Source organism: Engraulis encrasicolus, chromosome 24 (genome assembly GCF_034702125.1).
Source record: "Engraulis encrasicolus isolate BLACKSEA-1 chromosome 24, IST_EnEncr_1.0, whole genome shotgun sequence".
NCBI lineage: Eukaryota > Metazoa > Chordata > Actinopteri > Clupeiformes > Engraulidae > Engraulis > Engraulis encrasicolus.
Genome location: NC_085880.1, coordinates 1081566 through 1105400, shown reverse-complemented (window position 1 = coordinate 1105400; position 23835 = coordinate 1081566). Strand labels below are relative to the sequence as shown.

Below are 23835 nucleotides of genomic sequence, written 5' to 3'. Positions count from 1 at the left end.
TTCATCCTCTGGCGCTACACAGACAGCAGGTGGGAGAATGGAGGCTGGAGCTCATCAGCCCACTCCAAATGACCACTAGTGGACCAACACACACCACTCAATGAAGACAAAGGACCTGCGTGTGTCTCTCCATCTCTCCATCTCTCTCTCTCTCTCTCTCTCTCTCTCTCTCTCTCTCTCTCCATCTCTCCATCTCTCTCTCTCTCTCTCTCTTGTCATACAACAATATATCATTCTATCCTGTTCAGGGATCTCTCTGCAAAGCTGTGATGATACTTCCGGTGCTAATTTCACGTGAAATTGCTAACAAACTCTTAAAGGTACACTGTGCACGAAATTGTCAAAAAGGCACTGCAACTATGCTGCTCATTGAAACCGGGCCGGGCTTTACTAAGTAATAAACTGATATTTTCTAGTATGGCCCAGGTACAGTCATTTTTGCAGCTAAAAATGGCTATTTCTTTACATTCAAAATGGCGGACCATGGAGAAGATCCCCCTTTTCATGTATGAAAAGTGCAATTTTTCCAGGCATAATGAATACTTAGAATTTGATGGTGGTGGGAAGTTTTCCTGAAAAACATTAGTGAATGGTTAGCATGATTTCTGGAAATAAAGCACTAAACATCTTGCACAGTCTACCTTTAACAGCTAACCTAAACCTAAATCATCTGTTTATTGTGTCCTTTTTGAATGGATTGTAGGATAGCCTTATGCCAGGAGTCCTTCCAAACCATCTAAATCCCCTCCTGGAACAGACCTCCAGAGATGCCCTGTTGTTTCCCTAGGGAGAGATACCCTCTCTAAAAAGAGATAACTTGTTTCTCTTAAAGGACCTTCTAAAGAGAGATAGGCCTACCTTAAAGAGAACTGTCCAAATAAGAAGAGAGCAGCCGAGCACTATCCTGTTCATGGATCTCAGTTCTCTGCAGAACCCCTTGTTTAGTTCTGGAATGATATTTTGTCAATCCAGTGCTAATATCATGTGGAATTGCTAATAAACTCATAACAGCTAACCTAAAACAGCATGCACAATCCTCTGTTTATTGTGTCCTTTTTGGATGGATTGTAGGATAGCCTTATGCCAGGACTCCTTCTAAACCATCTAAATCCCCTTCTGGAGCAGACAGACCTCCAGAGATGCCCTGTTGTTTCCCAAGAGAGATATACTTTCTCTAAAAAGAGATAACTTGTTTCTCTTGAGAGAGAGAGAGAGAGAGAGAGAGAGAGAGAGAGAGAGAGAGAGAGAGAGAGAGAGAGAGAGAGAGAGAGAGAGAGAGAGAGAGAGATACCTTCTGTAAAGAGAGATACCTTAAAGAGAACTGTTCAAATTAGAAGACAGCAGCCGGGCACTTGTGTGCGTGTCTGTGTGTGATTCCCTACCAGAAGCTCCAGTCTATATCTGGCCATTCATTCAGAACAAATTAACCTGGAGCTCCCAGTCCTCACCACCGCCAGTAATTACTCCTTTAGGCTACAGTATGGCGTTGGTCAAAGTGCTGTGTGCCGACCGCATTTGACTGTTTGGAGATAATGAATCGGAACAAACAAAAGTCATGGGTCATACAGCGGAAGTGTGACCCCCTGACTACTACAGGATATCTAGTCGTGAATTACAGACTAACCTAGGATTTAGAAACAGTAGCCTATTCAGTTCTGGACTACTACAAGGCCATACAGACTTTCCCTGTTCTCCATGTATACTCTGTACTGTCTGAGTGTTCCAATGAGAGCAAAACCATTTGATGGGTTAATTGATGTGTGAACAGGAACCTTTGAAGTAGACAAAATCAAAAATGTGGCATACCCACAGTCAAGTTAAAGACATTATTACCACTCCACATTAGCTGACAATACAATAAAATGAATAAATAGATTGAAATGGGATGGCATATACGACGATACTTTCACTTGCATCACACTAACTGCCTTTCTTATTTCCCCCCAGTAATCACCCGCTTTTTTTCTGCAATAAGTCCCTGTAAAGCAAGTGAAAGTGATCAAGTTCTCTTGTAGAAGACACCACTTGTGAACGTACCATCTGAGGAGATGTATGAGTGGCTGATTGTTTAGGAACGCGTGCTTCTGGAATGATGTATCGCTCCCTAGAGTGCCCATTAAGCCGGCACCCTGGAACCAATAAAGTCAGAAGGAAAAATCACTTTTTAATGTAATTCTCCAGTCGTATTCGGCCACGGCTTGTCATATTGAGGGCACAAAGGACTGTTCTACACACTGGCTAACGGAGCTAATTGTGTAAGTGAGGCCATTTGCAGTCTCTCAGAGCTCTAACAGCACTCTTGGGCCTATTTTGGTGGGCAGAACCTGTGGATTATTGATGCCACATGTGGGCACCATTACTTACCACACGCACCTTTGGCCAGCATGACTGGGGGTGTGAATGCGCCATCTAATCTAATCATGTCTCAATGGCCTCGTGTGTGGGCAGCCTGGATATAAAAGTCCAATTTGGGGTGTTTTTAGAGCAGGTTTGGGATGTTCAGGTGGAGGGCAAAGCCATCTGTGACTGTGACTCCCAAGAGTCATCACTCTTTGTGCTTTCCATTTCAGAGACAACAATGAGGCTGAATCTACTCGGACTATGAATTCACATGAAAGTTGTCCATTTAGTGTGATATTTCTCAACGCGGTTGTCACAAATTCATGGGCTACCATAGCCTGATGATTAGGGAAGTGGTCTTAAGGTTTGAATGCCGTGCATCTCCATCCATGGCTGAAGTGCCCTTGAGCGAGGCACCTAACCCAACACTGCTCCAGGGACTTAAACCAATAGAATAACTGTAAGTATAAAGGATAAAACTATAAGTATAAGATAAAAAACGATCAGCTAAGTGTAATGTACAGTAATGTAATATTTCTAAACACAGCCTAACATGGATGTCACTTATCAATGGCACACTGTCTGTGGCTAGATATGTATAGGCTACCTACAGTTGGATTCGCTGCATTTCGATCTTCTGTCTGTTCAACTGGTTTGGTTGATGGTCATCACTGTTGAGTATTCTGAGTCATATTTTGAGGTGTTATTGTGACAGCAGTACCCAGGTAGCTTTCTCCATCCCGTCTTTTGTAATACAAAAATATGGGTTGTGTGAAGGCTTTGTTTGGTCCGCAGTGACCATGGCACCTGCCGCTTAATGGGTAGGCAGGAAAGAAGGTCTCTGTCTCTCTGAATAATGTATTTTCATCAGTCCAGGCCAAAATCAATGCACTGTCACTCAAGGTGAGAAGCCTGGAGCAGTCAATAAACAATCACAGGCACACTCCAGCTGCGTGCCATACAAGTGCACACGTGCATGTGCAAGCGCACACGCACGCACACGCGCACACACACACACAAGCGCACACACACACACAAGAGAGTGAGTGAGTGAGTGAGTGAGTGAGTGAGTGAGTGAGTGAGTGAGTGAGTGAGTGAGTGAGTGAGTGAGTGAGTGAGTGAGTGAGTGAGTGAGTGAGTGAGAGAGAGAGAGAGAGAGAGAGAGAGAGAGAGAGAGTGAGTGAGTGAGTGAGTGAGAGAGAGAGAGAGAGAGAGAGAGAGAGAGAGAGAGAGAGAGAGACGCGCACACACACACATGAAATATTAAACACTCAGAAAAACAGTGTGTGCAGACAGATGAACTGTGAGACAATGGGACCCATGCCGGTTAATATACTGTCTGGCCGAACCGCTGCTGAGTGTCGTCCGACCTCTATCTCGAAAATCGAGATGTTCTAGCGGATAATTGTCACTTTCGCCTCAAAAATATTATTAGTTGCCGACTCCCACTGTCCCTGACACATGACACCATGATGCATGAAGACATTCTCACAGAGGGAGGAACGGTGATGTGGCCATGATTGCAACAGAGACTGACACATTTTGTACATATACTACAGTGGTGTAGTCTACGTAGAACGCGGGTATACAGAGTATACCCACTTCTAAATTTCAGGGATTTCAGTATACCCACTTAAAATTGATTGATCCATTGTTTTGAATAGCACAAATATATACAGTATACCCACTTCAAAAAAATGCTCAAATATACAGTATACCCACCATAAAAAAGTAGACTACACCACTGATATACTGTATCTCTCCACCCCCAGTCCAAGGGGATGTGAGAGTTGTCCACAGGTTGTGTGGTCATCTTGTTTGTAGTGATTTTCAGCTGTGTTTTTGTGAGCTCCTTTGTAGTCATTTCTGTGATTCATAATGCAGGATTTGAATGTTATTACAATGACGGTATTCTTCATTCCTAAGCTTTTTTTTTGGTGTCTTGTCTAGATCTGCACATTTTTTTTAGTCAAAGCAGCTTCAGTGACTTTTTAAAGTCAAATTGAGGATTTGGAACAGTTATTTGCAAGACTCAGAGCTAGTTCGAAAAAGACAATACAATACAACAGATATTTCTATAGGCTAGTGCAGTATCACAACTATTAAGTTGACTCAAAGCGGTTTAATACACATAGGCCTACACTTACACATACACACACATTCCCACATTCCCACACCAGCGCTGGAGGCTTCCGCATGGCACCAATTGTCCGGGGTCCACGTGAGACAGTGCACACACATGCACACACGCACACACACAAACAAAGACACAAATAGTCCTTAAAAAGAGATTACACTGGGAGCGATAATAACATAGCCGAATTTCATAGCATCAAGACCTACAGTAGGTTACTAGCGCAGGAAGACTGTGTAGTTCTACCACAGCCCTTTTAGACTTCCTTAGAGAATCTGTGGTTCAACAATCGGAAGACTAGGCAATTGCTTTAAGGCCCCAGCAAATCTGCCCTCTGTAGGGCCCATACCAACAGTGGGCCCTTTCATGTTGCATACCAGCAAAAATAATTCAAGAGGGCCTCATGTCTATATTTTGCCTAGGCCCCCCAAATGGGTAGAACCCCTGGCTATGCCAAAATAGGTAGACTTCAGGGACATGTACTGTAATCTAGAGCAGCGGTTCTCAACCTTTTTTTAAGTGAGGCACCCTTTCAATTCATGAAAAATTTCAAGGCACCCCAAACCAACAAGCCGTAACATGGCATCGCATCCGATACCAAACAAGCTTAGAAAAGTAACACATTTGGAGACGTCACACGACCTACGTTCGAAGTTGCAGCTGACTGGGGTGACCTATATACTTTAATGTGCGTAAATGACAGATGAAAGATTCCACTGACTAACATTAACTTATCAATTTAGACAAATATGTATTATATTACATAATTTATTTATCAGCCACGTTTCCGCGGAGAGGAGAAGAGTAGAGTACTTTAACTAATCCCGAAGGAAAGTGAGGTGTCTGTCAGCTTACATAAATAAAGGTCCTGGTAGGGTATCATGTTGCATAGTACACACACACTCACAAAAAGTAAAAATAAACATGTTCAGTATAAGAAAGGCCAAAGGCCAAATTATTGCCCGCTCTAGATCTACAGTCCATTGGTAGTGGACACACACTGTAAAACTTTTTGTAATTTTTTTGGTTTGTGAATTTGTGCAGTTAACATGCCTTAAGTTCTCACTCAATCACAATTGTCATTGTTTGCTCAGCAGGATCAAATTGAAGTTGATAATATGGGACTGGGTGACATTGCTCTGATACAGTAAGTTTCAAGGAGAGGAGTCCTAGCAAGGTTGCCGCTTTATTTAATCAAGCACAGCTTCTCTGTTTGGTTTAATCAAAGTAATTGGCCTGATTCTCAAGGGAGTGAGACAGGCAGGGTGCAGAGGGATAGAAAGAGAGGCCGAGAGAGAAAAAAGGGAGAGGAGTGGGGGTGGGGTGGTGTTGGTACGCTCTGTCTGGGCGAATAACTGCACAGGAGTTAGCCTTGCTCTGTCTGCCAATCCCCCAGGACCGTTTCAAGGTACTAGGGGGCCCTAGGCAAAGAAGAACTTGGGCCCTTTTTCTCCTCTTCCGACTATTAGGGAGGGACCCTACCAGACCAACAAGTTGTCATTGCTTTTATTTGAAAACAAGAATATAAATTATGACCGGGTTTGGGGGAGCATTTGGGGGCCCTTGCCTGGTTACCACCAGACCTAATCACAACAAGTGAGATTGTCTCTCAGATCGAAACAATTGTGTAGAACTAAAGGCAGTATGGGAGTTCCCAGGCTATGGGGGCCCTAAGAAATAGCATAGTTTGCTTTTGCTTGCCTGGTTGCGACAGGCCTGTAACCACCCTCCACTCCCCATCGTCTCCCTGAGCGCCGGCTGCTCCTCCACCTCCACCTCCACCCGGCCTCTCCAAGGCTTCACAGCTGAGAGGACAGATCACCTGAGGGTTCACATCTGCTCCCTGCTCGCTTTTTACTTGGTCATGAAACAGATTGTGTAGTAAGAGAATGTGCACAGCACACACATAAAGGGAGTCTGCCATGTAGCCTGTAACTCTTTTTTTCCCAGACTGGCACCCTCCGTTGACGTTTGACGACGAAGGGCGTGCCTGACAGAATGGGGGTTGTCTCTTTGTGTGTTGCATTCATGCGTGCTGTCTGATTTGCTGGCAGATCCGCCACCGTTAAGAGTTGAAACTTCTGAATGTTTGGCAGAGGCGATGGAGCCGATGCTCCTCTCAATGCATTTCGCAGCCGTCCATGCAAAGTCCATGGGATCCATCCGTTGTCAGAGAAGACCAGTCTGAATGCAGCATAAGGCTTTGTAGCTGTGAAGACAGATGACCGCAGGGTTCACATCTGCTGCTGGATAGCTCTTCAAATGGTCATGCAGCAGACTGTAAGAGAATGTGCACACATTAAGAGAGTCGACCATGTAGACTGGGGGTCATGGAGTCGAACTGGCATATGTTTGAAAAGTGACATACTTCAAGATTTAAAGGTACACTGCAGGAAATGGTCAAAAAAGGTACTGCAACTATGCTGCTCATTGAAACTGGGCTGCCTATTGCCAAATTTGATCTTCACATGAAAGTTTACCAAGTAATAAACAAATATTTTCTAGTATGATCCAAGTACAGTCACGTTTGCTGCTAAAAATTGCTATTTTTGGAAATTCAAAATGGTGGACCATGGAGAAGATCCCCTTTTTCATGTATTTTACCAGTCATAATGAATACTTAGAATTTGATAGTGGTGGTAAGTATTCATGAAAAAGGTAACATCAGTGAATGGGCAGCATGAATTCTGGAAATAAACAACTAAAAATCTCACACAGTGTCCCTTTAAGAGGGATGTGATGTTCCTTCATATGTATACTAATCCTTTAACACCCCTTATACCCCAAAAATGAAAAATAATTCTAACAAATCTTAAATGTGCACTGTGTAGGATGGTGACCAGAGTAGGTATTGCAACTATGCTGCTCATTGAAAGTGTGCTGCCTATTGCTAAATGTGATATTTTCCTGAATACTTACTAAATAATACACTAATATTTACAAGTATGACCAAAGTCAGGAAGCTTTGCTGCTAAAATGTCTATTCCTGGAAATTCAAATGGACATGGACAAGATCCACCTTTTCATGTAGGAAAAGTACATTTTTCCCATTCATAATGAATACTTGAAATTTGTCGTGGTGGTTCAGTAAGTATTCATGAAATAGGTAACATCAATGAATGGGCAGCATGAATTCTGGAAAGAAAAATACATTAAAAATATATTATGAGGTGCTCCTTTAAAGAAGAATATTGGTGATATTCTACCCTCACTAGTAGGCCATGGCTGTAGCACATAACCAAACATTGAGATGCAACCAATACTGCACTAAATAAGTCCCTCTGTAAGAAAGCATCAGGTACATGTAAGTGTAATGAAATATACACAGGTGGCTGTGCATCTCAGAAGTATTCACATTTACAGTTTCTTTTTTTTCCTCCTCAAAGACTTTCTTTTTTTGGGGGGTGGGGGTCTTTCTCGTCTCCCTCAAAGACTTTCTTTTTTTGGGGGGGGGGGGTCTTTTTCGACTCCACTTGATAGGACAGTGTGAGAGGCGGCGGGGTGGGGTGGGGTGGGAACGGCAAAGGACACGGGCCGGGAATCGAACCCGGGTCACCCGCACGGCAGGCGAGTGCCCCACCGGTTGGCCACGGCAGGGCCCACATTTACAGTTTCATAAAGCTTTGACATAATGCTGATTGCTGCCAGCGCTGCTACTCTACTGCCACATTTCCAGCATTACTAGTGTGCCTGATTTTCCCCAAGTGCTCAGCTAATTACTGAAGTGGAGGTGATATTACTATTATAGTGTTTCTCAACGGGGGCTCAGTCAGTGGTGTAGTCTACGTAGAACGCAGGTATACGCAGTATACCCACTTCTAAATTTCAGGGATTTCAGTATACCCACTTAAAATGGATTGATCCATTATTTAGAATAGCACAAATATATACAGTATACCCACTTCAAAAAAATCTCAAATATACAGTATACCCACTAATAAAAGTAGACTACTACACCTCTGGGCTCAATGCTCACTGCTCTGATGGCACAATGGGCCACAACATTCGGGATAATTACTCTTCCTAGAGTGGCACAGAAATGGAACTATAAACAACACGATGAGTGTTTAACAATGAGTGTGTATTTGGTTATTTGTGTTTGGGTGTACTGCGCTGTGTCACTGGCGAATTTGTGTTTATGAGCAGCATACACCCACTGCACACAGTACATGTCCAGCATGGTGTGTGTGTGTGTGTGTGTGAGTTGCATGCCATGGGTCAGATCTCAGAATATGTTCAAAGAAGTAGATGTGTGCACATCCCACCCGATGGGTTAGGTGCAGGACAATCAAATCATAAATCCAAGTAGAGTAAATAAAGTCTGCAACAATGCTTGTCTTCTGTGGTGAATTTAATAACAACAGCACAACACTTGGACCCTCAGGTCTTCATCAAGCAAAGTCAAAAGTCTGACTTTGCCTGATGAAGACCTGAGGGTCGAAACGTTGTGCTCTTGTTATTAAATTCACAACAGAAGACAAGAAGTGCTGCAGACCTTATTTACTCTACTCAGATCTCAGAATAGGCAATTTATTCATGAACATAACACAGCATGCAAAAATCACACCTGATACAGATGTGTGTTTACGACTTCAAAGTCACAGTCGTCATGATCATATTTTTGTGCTTCTCTTTTCAAGTTGAGGATATAATATGCGTGCAAGGTGCACCTGAGAGTGAAAAATCATACAAAACAGTGTTACACCAGCTGAATAGTACAACAGTTGCTGAATGTCAGCAGAACAGAATGAAATCCGCAGCAACACGCTGTTGTCTGACACTAGAGCTGAGACAGCTGTACATGAGGCCTTCCGACCTCAGCTGACCCGAGGCACTGTGTGTTTGGTTCTCACCTGCACAAAGAGACCGACAGCTTCAAACTGGCCGCTGATGTATCCTGCTGCTGTTTCATGTGTACTGTAGAGGTATAGGAGAGATTGTAAGTTCTGAGCTTGGGGTTGGGAAGGACTGCCTATGTAGCTTTCTGTATTTGCATTACAAAGACTGCTATCAGAACACTGGGCTGAGGGGGTCTTGCTTCATGGCATCCTTCCCATTTGTGATCTGCAGACCTTGAAGAGGAACCAACACTTGGATCTGTGACCGGGAGGAAACTCAATAATACAAGTTGCAGGCAAATCTTCTCAGGTGAAACTTTTTCCCTTTGGTTTCTTACCTTTATTCGGTTACCTTTTTATGTACTCACCTAAAACTTCTCTCGCTGCAGGGCTGGAAGGGTTAGTCTGGCATACAGGGCATTTTCCCAGTGGGCTGACAGTTTTGGGATTTCCCCCCAAATGTACCCTCCCATTCAGAATGTGTCATGTATCACTGCAGTATGTGGAGGCATGCCGCTTCCACACGTAGGCCCACACAATGCTAAATGCATTCTCTGCTTACTGTTTCAAACGTCACCCAAATGGGCACCCAGTGTAGTGTGAATTCTACCAGTTCTGAAATTGAATTGATGACAGTTATTTACACAGTAATTTTGTGTTGAGACTACCAAGAGGAAGATAGCTGTTTTATTTAGTATTTGTGTGTGATCATTAACATGGTTTGTCATCTGTTTGCCTTCAGTTTATTCAGCTTGTGTGAGTGCAGGTTTGCAATAGCAATTTAAACGCATCGTGACCTTGCAAGGACCAGTGCAAGGACAGGATTCAGCTTCACCCATTCATGTTCATTAATGTAGAAGCCATCAAGTACAACCCATGGAAATAAATCATTAGACTGAAAAACATAAATATGACATGCGAGATTAGACTGGAATAAATTTGACAGGACTGGAACATATTTGACTTTGATGTCTTCGAAAAACAACACTTTTGGATTGATAGGCAGAATGAATCAACAATTATTAATTTATTTTGTAATGTGCAGCCATCACTATTTCTTATGCCAACTGAAGAGCCAAACCCAAGGTAATTTTAGGCCTACATCTGGCCTTGTGAATGACATTACTAATAATAACCAGTTCTGGAAATGCAAGCCAAGCAGTGACTGGCAAGTATTAGTAGGTAAATGTCCCTCTGGGATGAATAAAGTACACCCATCTAAATAAACTTGAAAAAAAGAAGAGAGAGAGAGAGAGAGAGAGAGAGAGAGAGAGAGAGAGAGAGAGAGAGAGAGAAAGGAATAATTATTCTGAAGAAATTGAACTACAATTTCACTTTGAGTATGTTACATTTACTACTGTACATGCATTTTGATGCAAATTAAATCTCCCAGTCTTCCTAATCACAGACTGTCTCTGATGAAAGTACAGCAAACTCTAAACATCTCTGTCCGTGGTCCTGAAATTATCCTCCACAGAAGAAATCTGAGTAGTGCTTTTGTAAATGAACAGTTAACAATAACAATACCCTGTGTCAGCACAGCTGCAAGTTGCTAGTTTGGATAGAAAGACCATCCAAGTTAATAATAAGCTAATGCATTTACAATATGCTATGAAGCAAACACAGGATAGCCAGGCCATAATGTTCCATGTGTAGATATGAATATCCATGGCCAATTTGTCAAGAAGGCCTTGCAGATCACAGCATATGCACATACGGACAGCCAACACAACGTTGCTCCATCTATACTGACAACTTAAGCATTTGTATTTCTGAAGTTGAGTGTGTCTGCTGACATGCTGTATGTAGCATGCTGAGTGAGTGCCATATGTGCATAACAATGACTGAGTCATCGTACGACTAAGTTTTTGTTTGGTGCATTAAACGTAATTCAATCCGATAAACCTTCACGATAGATGACCCCAAGGTTGCAATGGACAGGAGCTGATGAGGTGGCAGTCAGTGGGTGCGTTCCAATATGCGACCTTGCGTCCTCCACTTGCTTGTGGCCTTGTACCAGGAAGTAATATGTCAGGATGACATCACTGACAACAGCATTATATTTCAATATCTCGCAAGAGCTCAATTGTGAAGTCATTTTCGCATTTGCAAACTGGATGGTGAATGAAGAATAGTCCCCCAAAAATTGTTTTGGCAAGGCTGACAACAGGGAAACTTTGTTTTCTCCACAGAAGAGGGGCCAGGAGGTGGGGCGAGGCCACAAGCACAAGTGGAGGACGCAAGGTCGCATATTGGAACGCACCCAGTGCCTCTGGTGTGGAGGAGGACTAGCTAACACTGTGGAGAAAACAAGACCCACGTCCTTCTGCTTTTCTTGGACTATTATTACACTTGGGAGGTTTAGGATTTTAAAATGCAATATAGCATTTAAAAAGACCAAGTCCAAGTAAAGAAAATGTTGAGTTTTTCAATGTACCGTAGGTGTAAATTTTAGGACTTGCTTTATGAAGTAAAAGCACTACCCAGGCATGCTTGGCAGGCAGTAATTGACAAATCTAATAAGAAGACTAGGCAGTAGGGGCAAGTGTTGTAGAGGCAGGTGTTACCCATCTCATTACACCTGCATCCACTTCCCTCGTCAGTCACTGTTCTAAAGCCATGCCAGACACCTGCGCTGCACCAGAGGAAAAAGTCCAGCTACTCTTGTCCATGGAATGTGCATAATCCTCTCTATTTTTGTTGTTTTTAAAAACTTTTTCCCCTGATGTAGTTGACAGACCTGCATGCCTGTTTTAGGCAAACTTGATTTTGCGTAGGCCCCTCTGTACCTTTGTCCATTTTGTTTTTCTCATGAAAATAACACAATTCACAATCTGTCTCTACGCCTGTTTTTTGTTTGTTTGGCCACACACAAAAGCCCTAAAAAACCCACAAGAGGTTAGTGAAATATGCTGCTGTTCACGTGTCTATTTGTCTGACAAACACTGGATTACCCCCCCCCCCCCAAACAAACAAAAAAACAAAACACAAGCTCAACACCACTGCTAACCCAAACATCAGACTTTGTGTTTCTATCGATTATATTCTATACACCTTCTATGCAAAGTTGCAAACATAATATTACACTACCATACACAAATGATAAGAAATTCCACACTGAAGAAACAAACAAACCCACAACACTTCTACACCCCCGGCCGCCAACCCTGACATAAGACCTGCTCCGCTGCCCCACCTCCAGGATATCTGAGGCCCAGAGTATGAGCATCAGCTGACTGAGAGTTCAGATGTGGAGTGTGATTAGTCTGCTGCTATAGAGCCATAAAGGTGTAGGGCAGGGATGTCAAACTCAGGCCCGGGGGCCAAATCTGGCCCGCGGAGTCATTTTATTAGGCCCGCGCAATCGTTTCAAATGTGTGTTACCGTTGGCCCACATAAACCATTAATATACAGTATAGCGTAAAAAGACCAAATCAAATTTGCCGTCACAGGAATATGAGTGGGCCCAGGCCAGTGAAGCAGCTCAGTCATATGCAACAGAATATGTGCTCAGGCACATCTGAACGATGATATTTGTGAAATTTAAATGAGTGTGTGTGTACTACGCACAATTTCAGTTTCGTTTAGAAATAAATAAATATTGAGTTTGGCCCGCGATTTCAGTGCAGATTTTGACACTTGGTCAATTTGAGTTTGATATCCTTGGTGTAGGGGGTATACCACACCACTCACAGGTAGACAGACCTTATACCACAATAGACACAATCTGCCACGAAGATACATATTCCAGGGTGTGAGATGGTCCACTTGTGGAGCAAACGCATATCCATTTTCACCACATGAAAGCCATATAAAATGAAATGTTTAGTGATCTCATAGGGTAATGGAAGGGGAGGTCATGATTTGGCCTGGAATTTACATTGGCCTAGAATACCACACTCAAACCAGACATTCCAGGTGAAGAAAGTGAAGGTCCACCCACGTACAGTATTTGTTACAGCCAGTTTATTTCTCCATCCTATCCTGATAACCATGGCTATTAAGTCAGGCCCATGATGCAGTCTGTGAAATCACATGTTAGAGCACAGGTAAAAATAATAAGCATCTCAACATGTTTATTTATGCCTGATGTAGAAACCTGCCCCACGGCCAACTGCTAATTTTACTTTTTTTTCCAATTTTAAAACAATATTGTATAGCCAGGCTAGACAGCATGACAAATAAATGGAAATAGTCAAGAAAGCTCAGAATTATATTTGCACACATTTACTTAAATGCCAACAAAATCAAAAAACGACAGGTATTTCTCTGCATGCCAGAAATAGGTTGTTGCTGTAGAAATGGGTTGTTGCCATGCAACATACATCATCGTCAGTGATATTCCCCATGTCTTCTTAAATCAAACAAAAGTTTTATTAAAGAAAAAAATGCCAAAAATGTAATCTTCATATATTCAATAGATGTTCACTGGTAATGCCCCTCTGGATACATTAGCATGCCCACAAAGGTCCCTTTATAGGCTTATCAAATAAAATAGAATATCAGTGCAGGCAAATTTAAATGTCTGACTCTTGTACACCTGAGGAACCGAAACAGGGCTTAAATGGCATTTAACACTGAAAATAGTAACACTGTTGTGCGATACAATATACTGTAATAATATTTACCATACTGAAGACATACAAATGCTCTACAAAAGTGCTGAAATGAGGGAGTAAACATTAAGTTGCATAGAAGAATAAAGACAGAGGCCTTGCATTGGCTCACCTAGAAACACTTTCAAACTAGATCCTCTGCTGCTTTGTAAATAGAATGCGAGGGCATTTCTACAGATGGCTGTAGAAAAATGAAACAGAAAAATCTGAGAATTCTCAAGTCCATGCCTCACAGCACTGCAAATGCTGCAAGTGAATAGCTGAACCAACCACTTCAAAAACTCTGGAACACAAATTTCCAATTTGAGAGTAGGACTTCCTAAGTGTTGATTTAACACTACAAAACTTACTGTGTATGTTCACCAAACTCAGTGATGCTTCACCGGTCACTTAACTTAACTGAAATGAACATGAAACCTGAACATGGGGAAAAAAAAACACAGAACAACTGATCACTTGTGATCAAAACAAACCATCCATGGCTGGACAAAACCAACATCTCAATACCAATATAATGTCAAATGACTCACTTGCATGATGACACAATGTCTCAGGTGCTGAATTGTTCACAGACGGCGGGCTTCTCCACCCAGGAGCCAAAGCCCCTCTCCGCCAGGTAGGCCTTGAGGACACTCTTGGCCTCCTGGTAGGGTTTGGCCATCATCTTCGCCTCCCTGTAGGACGTGGCGCTCCCCAGATCCTCTCTCTGAGCCTCCTTGACCACCAGGTGGAAGCGGCTCAGCATGGCTGCTTTGCACAGGCGGCTGGCCATGGCGGGGCCGCTCTTGAAGGGCGACTCCTCCACGGTCTTGCCGTTCAGTCCGTTCACCACCTCCATGGAGATGTCTCCTTGGCTCCAGTTGATGCTGAGGGTGCGCTGGGCGGACGGCCAGCCGGGCGAGGTGATGCTGCCGATCAGGCTGATGTGCGGCCGGTGCACGTAGTAGTAGATGGGCAGCTTGGCGGTGATGCCGTCCACGCGCTGGTTCACGGCGATCTCCATGCCGCGCGGGTTGGTGCAACTCTCGTCGCCGATGAGGATGCTGGTGACGTAGACCGGCTCCATGAAGTGGCTCAGCAGCGCTCCCTGGAAGCCGACCACCTGCCACTGGGTGATCTTGTCGGTGCTGGACATGCTGACCACCCTGGAGGCTACCTGCTCCGCCGTGGACGACAACACGGAGAAGACTTTGCCCTCGATGGTGAGGTGCAGGCTCATCTGGTTGTTGACCTCCCACGCGGCCATGGAGAGTGGGTTCAGGCGCATGTGCGGGGAGATCTGAGCGGCGCCCTTGGGAAGCTGGTTGATGTACAGGTGCAGGTTGACGTCACTCTTCAGGTTCAGCAACTTGGTCTTCTCGTTCTGCTGAAAAATCGACTTCTCCTGCAGCTCGGTGGTTTTGCTGAAGAACAGCAGCAGGTTTCGGTAGAGGTACCTCAGCAGTGACCGACGCGCTGTCACAACTGCGTGCGAGTCATTCACAGTGCGGCCATTTGATGTGATGGTTTCTTTTGTGTTGTAACTGCCAGTGCCTATGGCCACCACCTCATAACCCGCGGATGACTGGGCAACAAACGCAGCCACCGTACTTCCATAAGCTGAAAACTCGGGACACATTTCTAGCAATTTGGTGAAAGAGTCTTTGACCGCGTTTCTAATTTGCTCTTCCAACGGGTTCTTCTTTCTCTCGTGGGTCAATATACTTGTTGGAGCAGGCTCTGAATGGGGTGCTTCTTTCACGGGTAACGGGGGAGGCGCAGATGTTCGTCCAGCTCCGGTACCGTGAACAATTCCAGAGTTTTCCAAGACTGGAATGAGGTCATTGATAGCAAGCTGAGCGGCGTTTGTTTTAGCATCCTTCTTATTGATTCCCATGCCCGTCTTGTACTCCACGCCATCAATCACAGCACAGTAAGCGAAGTATAGAGTTGTCACATTACCTGTGGTGACTGTTTCTTTCATGTCCAACGTGAACCCCAGTGTTTGTGAGAGCTGGTGCAGTAATGACACGGGATTCGTTTGTCCACGCCTGTATCTAGCAATCAGCTCGGTAGCACCAACCTTTGGCCTGTTAGCATAGCGTTCTCTCAAAAATTCCTCATGGGCGCCGTTAGAACGAGGGATAGACGAAGAACTTTTGTTGTGCTGCATGTCATTTGGCATTGTATGACCGAAGTTTGAAGCTCTGTGTTGAGGAAGGATGTAACTTGTTTAGGCTTATTTATCGAACTCAAATTCTGACCTGTCCAGCAGCACAGTCCTTCAGGATCTTGATCCATCCAGAGTGTCCGTCGCTAATGATGACGTTGGAATCGTGCGAAAGAGTGGCATCGACGAAAAACGTTCCTAGTTCCTGTTGTCAGGTATGGGGTGGTGATGGCTTTTCAAGTCTCATCCCTTCACTATGTATCACCGCCAAAACGTAAACAGCCACAGCCTTTGGCCATTTTTTAAAAAAAGAGACTACTTTGGCCTAGTGCTAAGTAGGCTATTGTGATTGATTAGGGTGGGATATTTGTAGCAAGTGTAGGCGAGAGCCTAAGCCCAACTTCCTGTAGTATTAGGTCTACACACAAACGACAAATAAAAACGACCACAGCTTCTTCGATATAGATATATAAAAGGGCTGAGCTCAAGACGCGCTTTCAGGTTTTCTTTCTTTGATTGGACTACATTGTGTGACCCAGTTAGCCGCCAGGGGGTGCTGCTGGATTGCATAACGTGCACATTAGGGATATTTTTAGAAGGGAAAAGTCCTTATTCTGTCTCGAGAAAGGATGATTAAACTACAACGACCAAATAATTGTTCTTAACTGTTCTGTTGTTATATTGTTTCTGTTATGTAAACTCTATTATGTAAACTCAAACTGCTATGGGTCAAGTCTAAATGTCTGATTAGGCTATTAGCTTAGGACTAGGCCTACTTCAAATGACATTTGAACCTGTAAGTAGAGAATGTAGGTAATACATATTTATTAGCACGATAGTGTTTGTGACAGACTTTCTTTGTAATTTATGCATCAAAGAGGGGGATATATCCTATGTGCAGAATAGCATGTATAATGAAACAAAGACACCTAAGTGTCATAACGCTTCCTCCTTTTTCCAAATGTTTTTCTTTTGTTTCTAAGGATGTTGTTTTCCATTGTCATGCATCCAAAGTAAATATTACATTAGGCCTACAAATTATAATCACAATTACACATACACATCCAAAATAAATAATTAATCTCACTTTGTCGTTTGGAACGCAATCAAGTCCATGCTTGAGAGAATAAAACAAGATATGGGTCGCCAAAAGGGTAATGTTCTGGAAAGCAGCAACAACCTTTATCATTCAAGCAAGGCAGGAAAAAAATCAGAGGGCTGAGTCCTTATTTTTTTCACCCAGTCCTATTACATTCTATGACACAAATCCACTTTAAGATGGAGGGACCAGTCTTGGTTTTCTGCTTTTCTTTGGGTAATCACTTTCTGTCTCTCTGTCACTTGTAACACATTCATCCATCCAACTATAACCACACCAGGTATCTCCTCGCCCCCATCATTTCAAACCTGAAGTGCATCAGCACAATTCCATATAGCCTGAAGGAGGTGGAGGGGGGAGGCGGCTTTGTGTGGATAGGTGATACTCATCGTTGTGTGTGTGTGTGTGTGTGTGTGTGTGTGTGTGTGTGTGTGTGTGTGTGTGTGTGTGTGTGTGTGTGTGTGTGTGTGTGTGTGTGTGTGTGTGTGTGTGTGTGTGTGTGTGAGCAGCATGTGTGTTCCCTCAGCTGAAGCATGCTGGATGCTCCATCAGTACTCTCAGTGCCCATCCCATCCACAGATGAGAACGCTCATGTGGGTAAGCACAACTCTCACTCAGAGATTGCAGCAGGAGTGACACACACACACACACAGACACACACACACACACACACACACACACACACACACACACACACACACACACACACACACACACACACACACACACACACACACACACACACTCTTATGGGCACAGCCTACTTCAATTTCAGCGCTCAGATTTGCACTTGTCCTCAGCACAGTGACGGCAGCATCTTAGGTTGTCTGAGTGTGTTTGAGAACTTGTGATGGAATGAAAAAGGAAACAGAAGTAAACTAAGGTCAACTTTTAACTTTTACAAAATTGTGCGAGACGAAAGCACTGTTGAAGCAACACAACTATTTCTTTTCAACCTTAAATTGAATCTCTGAAAGGGTTTTAGTTCTTCAAACTTGTAACAGGGGGAAGCCTCTTCTGATTTGCTTTGCAACCCTCACTGACTAAATCCACACTAAGCAAGTTTTAAAGCGATACGCCACCATTTCTGAAAATAAGCGAATTTTACACCGTCCCTTGTGTTAAAGCATTGAATTACTATATCCTTTCCCTGCTGTTCCAGCCTTTCTCTGAGTCTGGCAAATTCTGCCTCCAAGCTAGCATAATAAGTAACTGAATTGTATGGGACCAACAAGCAGCTAACTGGTCCAGTGTGATTCAATGGTAATGGCTTGCTTGGGACTAGAAATAATATCGCCAGACTGAGAGAGTAACTGGAAGAACAGGAGAAAGGTAAAACTCAATGATTTATCTCAAGGGAATGTGTAAAATGACCTCACTTCCAGAAATGCTCGAGTATGCCTTTGAGGAGCCTAGCGTCTCTCTGTAGGTCTGTAGGAGAGCGTAGAAATCAGCTTTAAACCTGTGAGACCGTAGACCAATAACTTTTATTGCTGTAACTAAAAAATCGTAGCGTACAGGGCTACTGACAGCTTTGGCCTCATCTGGAACAAAGTCATCCGAAGGAAAGGGACCCCCATACCCAATACATACGATGTAAAGAGGACCCACTTTTGGGCCCCCTCTCTTCCTGGGCACAGGACAACTGACCCCTGTGTCCCTCCTACCAGCCTCCCTGTTTATAATGTTATTAGGCAAACACTCCCAAGTTTTGGTTGGCATTCAGACAGACAGCCTCAGTAGGTTCCCCTGCCAAGCTATTTGGATCTGAACATGTCCCCAACAAACAGTCTGTCATCTGTTTGTTTGTTTGTTTGTTTGTTTGTTTGTTTGTTTCCATGTTTGTTTGTTTTATCGTCTGGTAGGTCATCCAAGGAATCACAAACTAACAAACAATGAGCAATGCCTCTAAAAAAGTAGTACTCTTCTAGCAAGGTCGAATGTGTTCTATTTTAAATCACATGAGGAAAAGTTAATAAACCTGTGTATACACATGCCAGAAAGAGCAGTGACCACACAAGTGTTTGTTTGTTTTTCAACCAGAAAGGCTCAGGGGCAGAAGGCATATTTGACTGAAATATTTTATTTAAAAGGACTGCAGTGAAATTCATTGACATGCAGTAAAAAAAAGTCTTAGGCCCTGTTTTTGGTCTGACCCCCCCCCTGCAGATCCACCTACAATGTGTGCAGACAGGTGCTGAGCCCACCCCCACGGGCGGCACATCTGGACCCAAACCTGCACACCTGGAACCATACCGGGACACATCTGTACCCAAACCAGCATAACTGGAACCAGACTGGCACACCAGGAACCAGACTGGCACACCTGGAACCAGACCGCGACACACCTGGAACCAAACCAGCATACCTGGAACCAAACCGGCATACCTGGAACCAAACTGTCAAAACTGGAACCAAACCGATCGCAGTCAGGGAGGGAGGTAAGGAACTCTGAAAGACAGGTCCTCGAAGCCGAACCAGACTGGCACACCTGGAACCAAACCGGCACAGCTGGAACCAAACCGGCACAGCTGGAACCAAACCGGCACTCCTGGAACCAAACCGGCACAGCTGGAACCGGACTGGCACACCTGGAACCAAATCGGCACACCTGGAACCAAACCGATCGCAGTCAGGGAGGGAGGTAAGGAACTCTGAAAGACAGGTCCTCAAAGCCGAAGAGTACACAAGGTGCACAAGACTGCTTGCTTAAAAAAGAGGGGGTAAATGCTAACTCACTGATAGGGCTTTCAGGCTGACCGGAACGGCGCCGGTGCCCGCACCAGTTACGTTCGGCACTAAAGTGCTTATCTGCGAACCCCTCGTGTTCATACCGGGCTCTGAACTTTTTCCGCGTGGTTCACGATTAGGTGCGGGAACGGGCTCCAGCACGGTTCTCAGTCGGCCTGAATGCGCTATGAGAGAGAACTGTATGCACAAGTTACATGACATGGTACAATGTACACTGACAGTGGACTCGTAGCACAATCTGAAGTTATCTCTGTCCACGCAAAATTGCTCATGAGGTTCATCAAATATGCAGGAATTCATGGTACTTTTATAGTTTTACTGTATATGAAGTATTATATTTTAGTATGAGAAAAAAAATATATTTTAGTATAGTAGAATATTGTAGTATCCTACATCATTCATAATTGTTTAACAAATAATAAAAAAAATGCCCTGAGAGAAGCTGTGAGCATTGAGAACTCTCTCTCTTTCTTTCTTTCTCTCTTTCTTTCTTTCTTTCTTTCTTTCTTTCTTTCTTTCTTTCTCTCTCCTTCTCTCTCTCTGTCTCTCTCTCTCTCTCTCTCTCTCTCTCTCTCTCTCTCTCTCTCTCTCTCTCTCTCTCTCTCTCTCTCTCTCTCTCATCTTCCCACTGCCTGTGTGTTAATTAGTGTGTGGTGCGGATGTTAACAGTGTAAGTGAATGGTGTGTCTACGGACACCTCAGAGGTAGAATAAGCCTGAACCAGTGCCACTGCCTCACAGGAGGGGGCTCAGAGATTACTCAGGTTGCCAGGGCGGGCGTGCACACACACACACACACACACACACACACACACACACACACACACACACACACACACACACACACACACACACACACACACACACACACACACACACACACACACACACACGAATAATCTTCTGCTTTTTCACACCTGTCCAATTCACTGCCCAGGCTGCCCATTGCCAGACGGCCCCATCCTCCAGGGCGAGCTCCAGGTTTACAGTAGACCTCCTCAGCCCCAGCAGCCAGCAGCCTGCTCCAGCCCCCATGCTTCATGCTTTTCCAGCCACACTAATTAACGGAGAAACTGGGAACATGGAGAAATGCTCCGCTCAGGTCAGCGCTGCCAGCCTTGCTTCCTAGCTCCAGGGGAATTCCTCTCTGGGGCGTGCGTGCGTGCGCGCGCGCGCGCGCGTGTGTGTGTGTGTGTGTGTGTGTGTGTGTGTGTGTGTGTGTGTGTGTGTGTGTGTGTGTGTGTGTGTGTGTGTGTGTGTGTGTGTGTGTGTGTGTGTGTGTGTGTGTGTGTGTGTGTGTGTGTGTGTGTGAGAGAGAGAGAGAGCCAGATGAACGCTGCATGCTCTGTGGCAGCGCCAGTTGTATTATTCATGTTTACCTCTTGACTTATTGTCTCGTTTCCTATTAACTGTACTTAGCAGCTGGCCATGGGTCTGGTGATAAGTTACGAGATGCTCTGAGCCCAACAGGGATGTGACTGGTGAAGTCCCATCATTTATGGTGTGTTGAGGAGCTGCAATTTCACTCCCTTCAAGCCCCTTTGCAAAAGAGGGAGAGAGAGAGAGAAAGAGAGAGAGATCGAGAGGGAGAAAGAGAAAAGAGAGAAGTACCGCTCCTTCATGAAGGTCTTAAGTCATGCTTTTTTGTCAAGCCTATGGCAGGTATTATGCACATGAGCCAGGAAGCTGCAGACTTGATATGCCGTTCACAATGGCTTCGTGTTGGCCTAGCCCCTGAACGCTCACAGCTCCCTCCAGGAAGTGAAGAGGAAAAAAAAGAAAAAAAAGAGGTTTTCATCAAGCCAGATTGATGCCGTTGCACTGAGGCACAGGCAAGCGCCCCGTGGGATCATGGGTAATTGGTAGTTGTGAATTGGAGCAGGAGATAAGTGAAGAGTGAGCGGGTGCTGAAAGGAGAAGGGAAGGGAAACGAAAAGGCTCATGTGGATGGCCTGCTGAGAGGTCCAAGTATACCTTTCATTCCTCTCTCAGTACTGGCGCTTGAAGGAAGGAAGACCCTAAATGGCTTTCGATTGATAAAAGTATTTGTTTCTGCCATTCTTCTTTGTACGTGCGAGGCCGCCTTCGTCACCTATACAACAAAACACTAGTGTCGGTAGTCTATGGCAGAAATCAATAGCAAATAAGAGAACAAAAACGGCACACGGATCTCCTGAAGGTTCGTTTAGATCAGTGGTTCTCAAACTTTTCCCATCATTCCCCCCTCGGAATATTTGGATGCTTCCGAGCCCCCCAACAAAGAGGGACTGCAGTGGAATGCAGATATGTGTTCATTTCCTATATGACATTTAATAATATAATGTTTATAATTATGTATATAATGCTTAAAACGTATTGGCTTGTTGGCGAGACAGGAAATCCTTGGAGGGGGGGGGGGACCCAAAATTAGATGTCACACGCCCCCCCTGTGATGCCTCTGCGCCCCAGGGGGGTTTACGCCCCACTTTGAGAAACACTAGTTTAGATCCATTTGACATTGGTCTTGGACTTTGTAAGGTGTAGAAGGTCAAATTCAGTAACACTGACTGTTGCATATCATTACGTGCTCTGTGACTCCTTTCATATAACAAGCCACATACTGGCTGACATACTTTGGCATAATAGTGTTTGCTGGTGCTGCGTTGAGGTTGAAACATTTGAGTTGAAGTACTTTTTTTCCCCAGTGTCACCGTTTCTAGGATACCATTGTTATTTCACAGTCATTCATTTATGTCCTGCGCTCTTATTTATGTATGACTTTATTTATATATAACATACAGTACTAGTCGCTCCAAATTTGACAAATTGTGCCCCAGGAAACAAGCACCTTGACTGTATACAGACACCGTACAATCTATTCATGTTCTTTTTTTAATCTATTCAAAGGTTTCGAATTCAAGAGCCTGTGCCAATTTTGCCCTCACTTCATCTCTTTTCTCTCTATTTCTCTCTATTCTTCTCTATTTCTCTCTCTGTATTCCTCTCTATTTTTTTTTCTCTCTCTCTTTCTCTCAACGTCCAGGATTGAAGGAATGGCCAGGCCAGCCTTGCTGATAGCGGCTCTGCTGAATAATTGGACTTTAATTCCTCCACTATCTCTGAAGTGTGTGATGGTATGGTGCTTCAATCACCTGTGCTGTCCCCTCTCCTCTCCTCTCCTCTGTGCCGAAGTGGTTACATATCGGAGCAGTGGCAGCCAGGCTGAACCATACAACGCTTGAGAGGGTGGTGAGAAGAAAGCATAGGCCTACAATACACACATGTACACGTACACTGGCACAAACTCACATACAGTAGACATGAGATTACACACACACACACACACATGGAGACCTACTGTACATGAGTTGCTGTAAGATGTCCATTTTTTTTTTAAACAAAACACATGTGCATTTTAACCTGAAACACACTAAAACATTACATGTACAGTAATAATAACATGTAAAAATAACACGTAAAAAAAAAACCATAAGCCTCATAATGGGAGTTCTAATGACCAATTCGTACCACCCCCCCCACACACACACACCTCTCTCTCTCTCTCTCTCTCGCTCTCTCTCTCTCTCTCTCTCTCTCTCTCTCTCTCTCTCTCTCTCTCTCTCTCTCTCTCTCTCTCTCTCTCTCTCTCTCTCTCTCTCTCTCTCTCAAGATTTCTCCATTTTCGAAGTGTGTTTATCAGCAGCGGCATCTACGCTGTGGCTGACTGGAACATCCAAATAATCACTGTGATGACATGGCACAACCTTCAACAGGAAGCCAGTAGGAGAAAGAGAGAGATGGGGGATAGATTTTCAAATGACCTTGGGCCAGAATTGAATCCGGGTCCTTGACATAACAGTGTTGTGCCTTAGTCATTATGAGCCACGGCCAATGGCAGTTATGTTGACCCATTCTTACGCTTACCCCCCC

General features: G+C 44.2%; 1 protein-coding gene and 1 long non-coding RNA gene across 2 annotated transcripts; one reads left to right on the top strand and one right to left on the bottom strand.

Moving 5' to 3' along the window:
* Nucleotides 1–13261: 13261 nt before the first annotated feature.
* On the bottom strand, nt 13262–16218 carry adad1 (adenosine deaminase domain containing 1 (testis-specific)). The gene is made up of 2 exons (XM_063191093.1): nt 14459–16218; nt 13262–14345 (listed from the first exon to the last, which is right to left on the bottom strand). Exon 1 carries the CDS (start codon nt 16090–16092, stop codon nt 14479–14481), a length of 1614 nt encoding a protein of 537 aa, XP_063047163.1. The 5' UTR covers nt 16093–16218; the 3' UTR covers nt 13262–14345; nt 14459–14478.
* On the top strand, nt 16179–23381 carry LOC134440937 (uncharacterized). The gene is made up of 4 exons (XR_010033062.1): nt 16179–16292; nt 17686–17773; nt 19346–19820; nt 22949–23381. It is a non-coding gene; the product is annotated as an uncharacterized LOC134440937 (long non-coding RNA).
* Nucleotides 23382–23835: the final 454 nt, after the last annotated feature.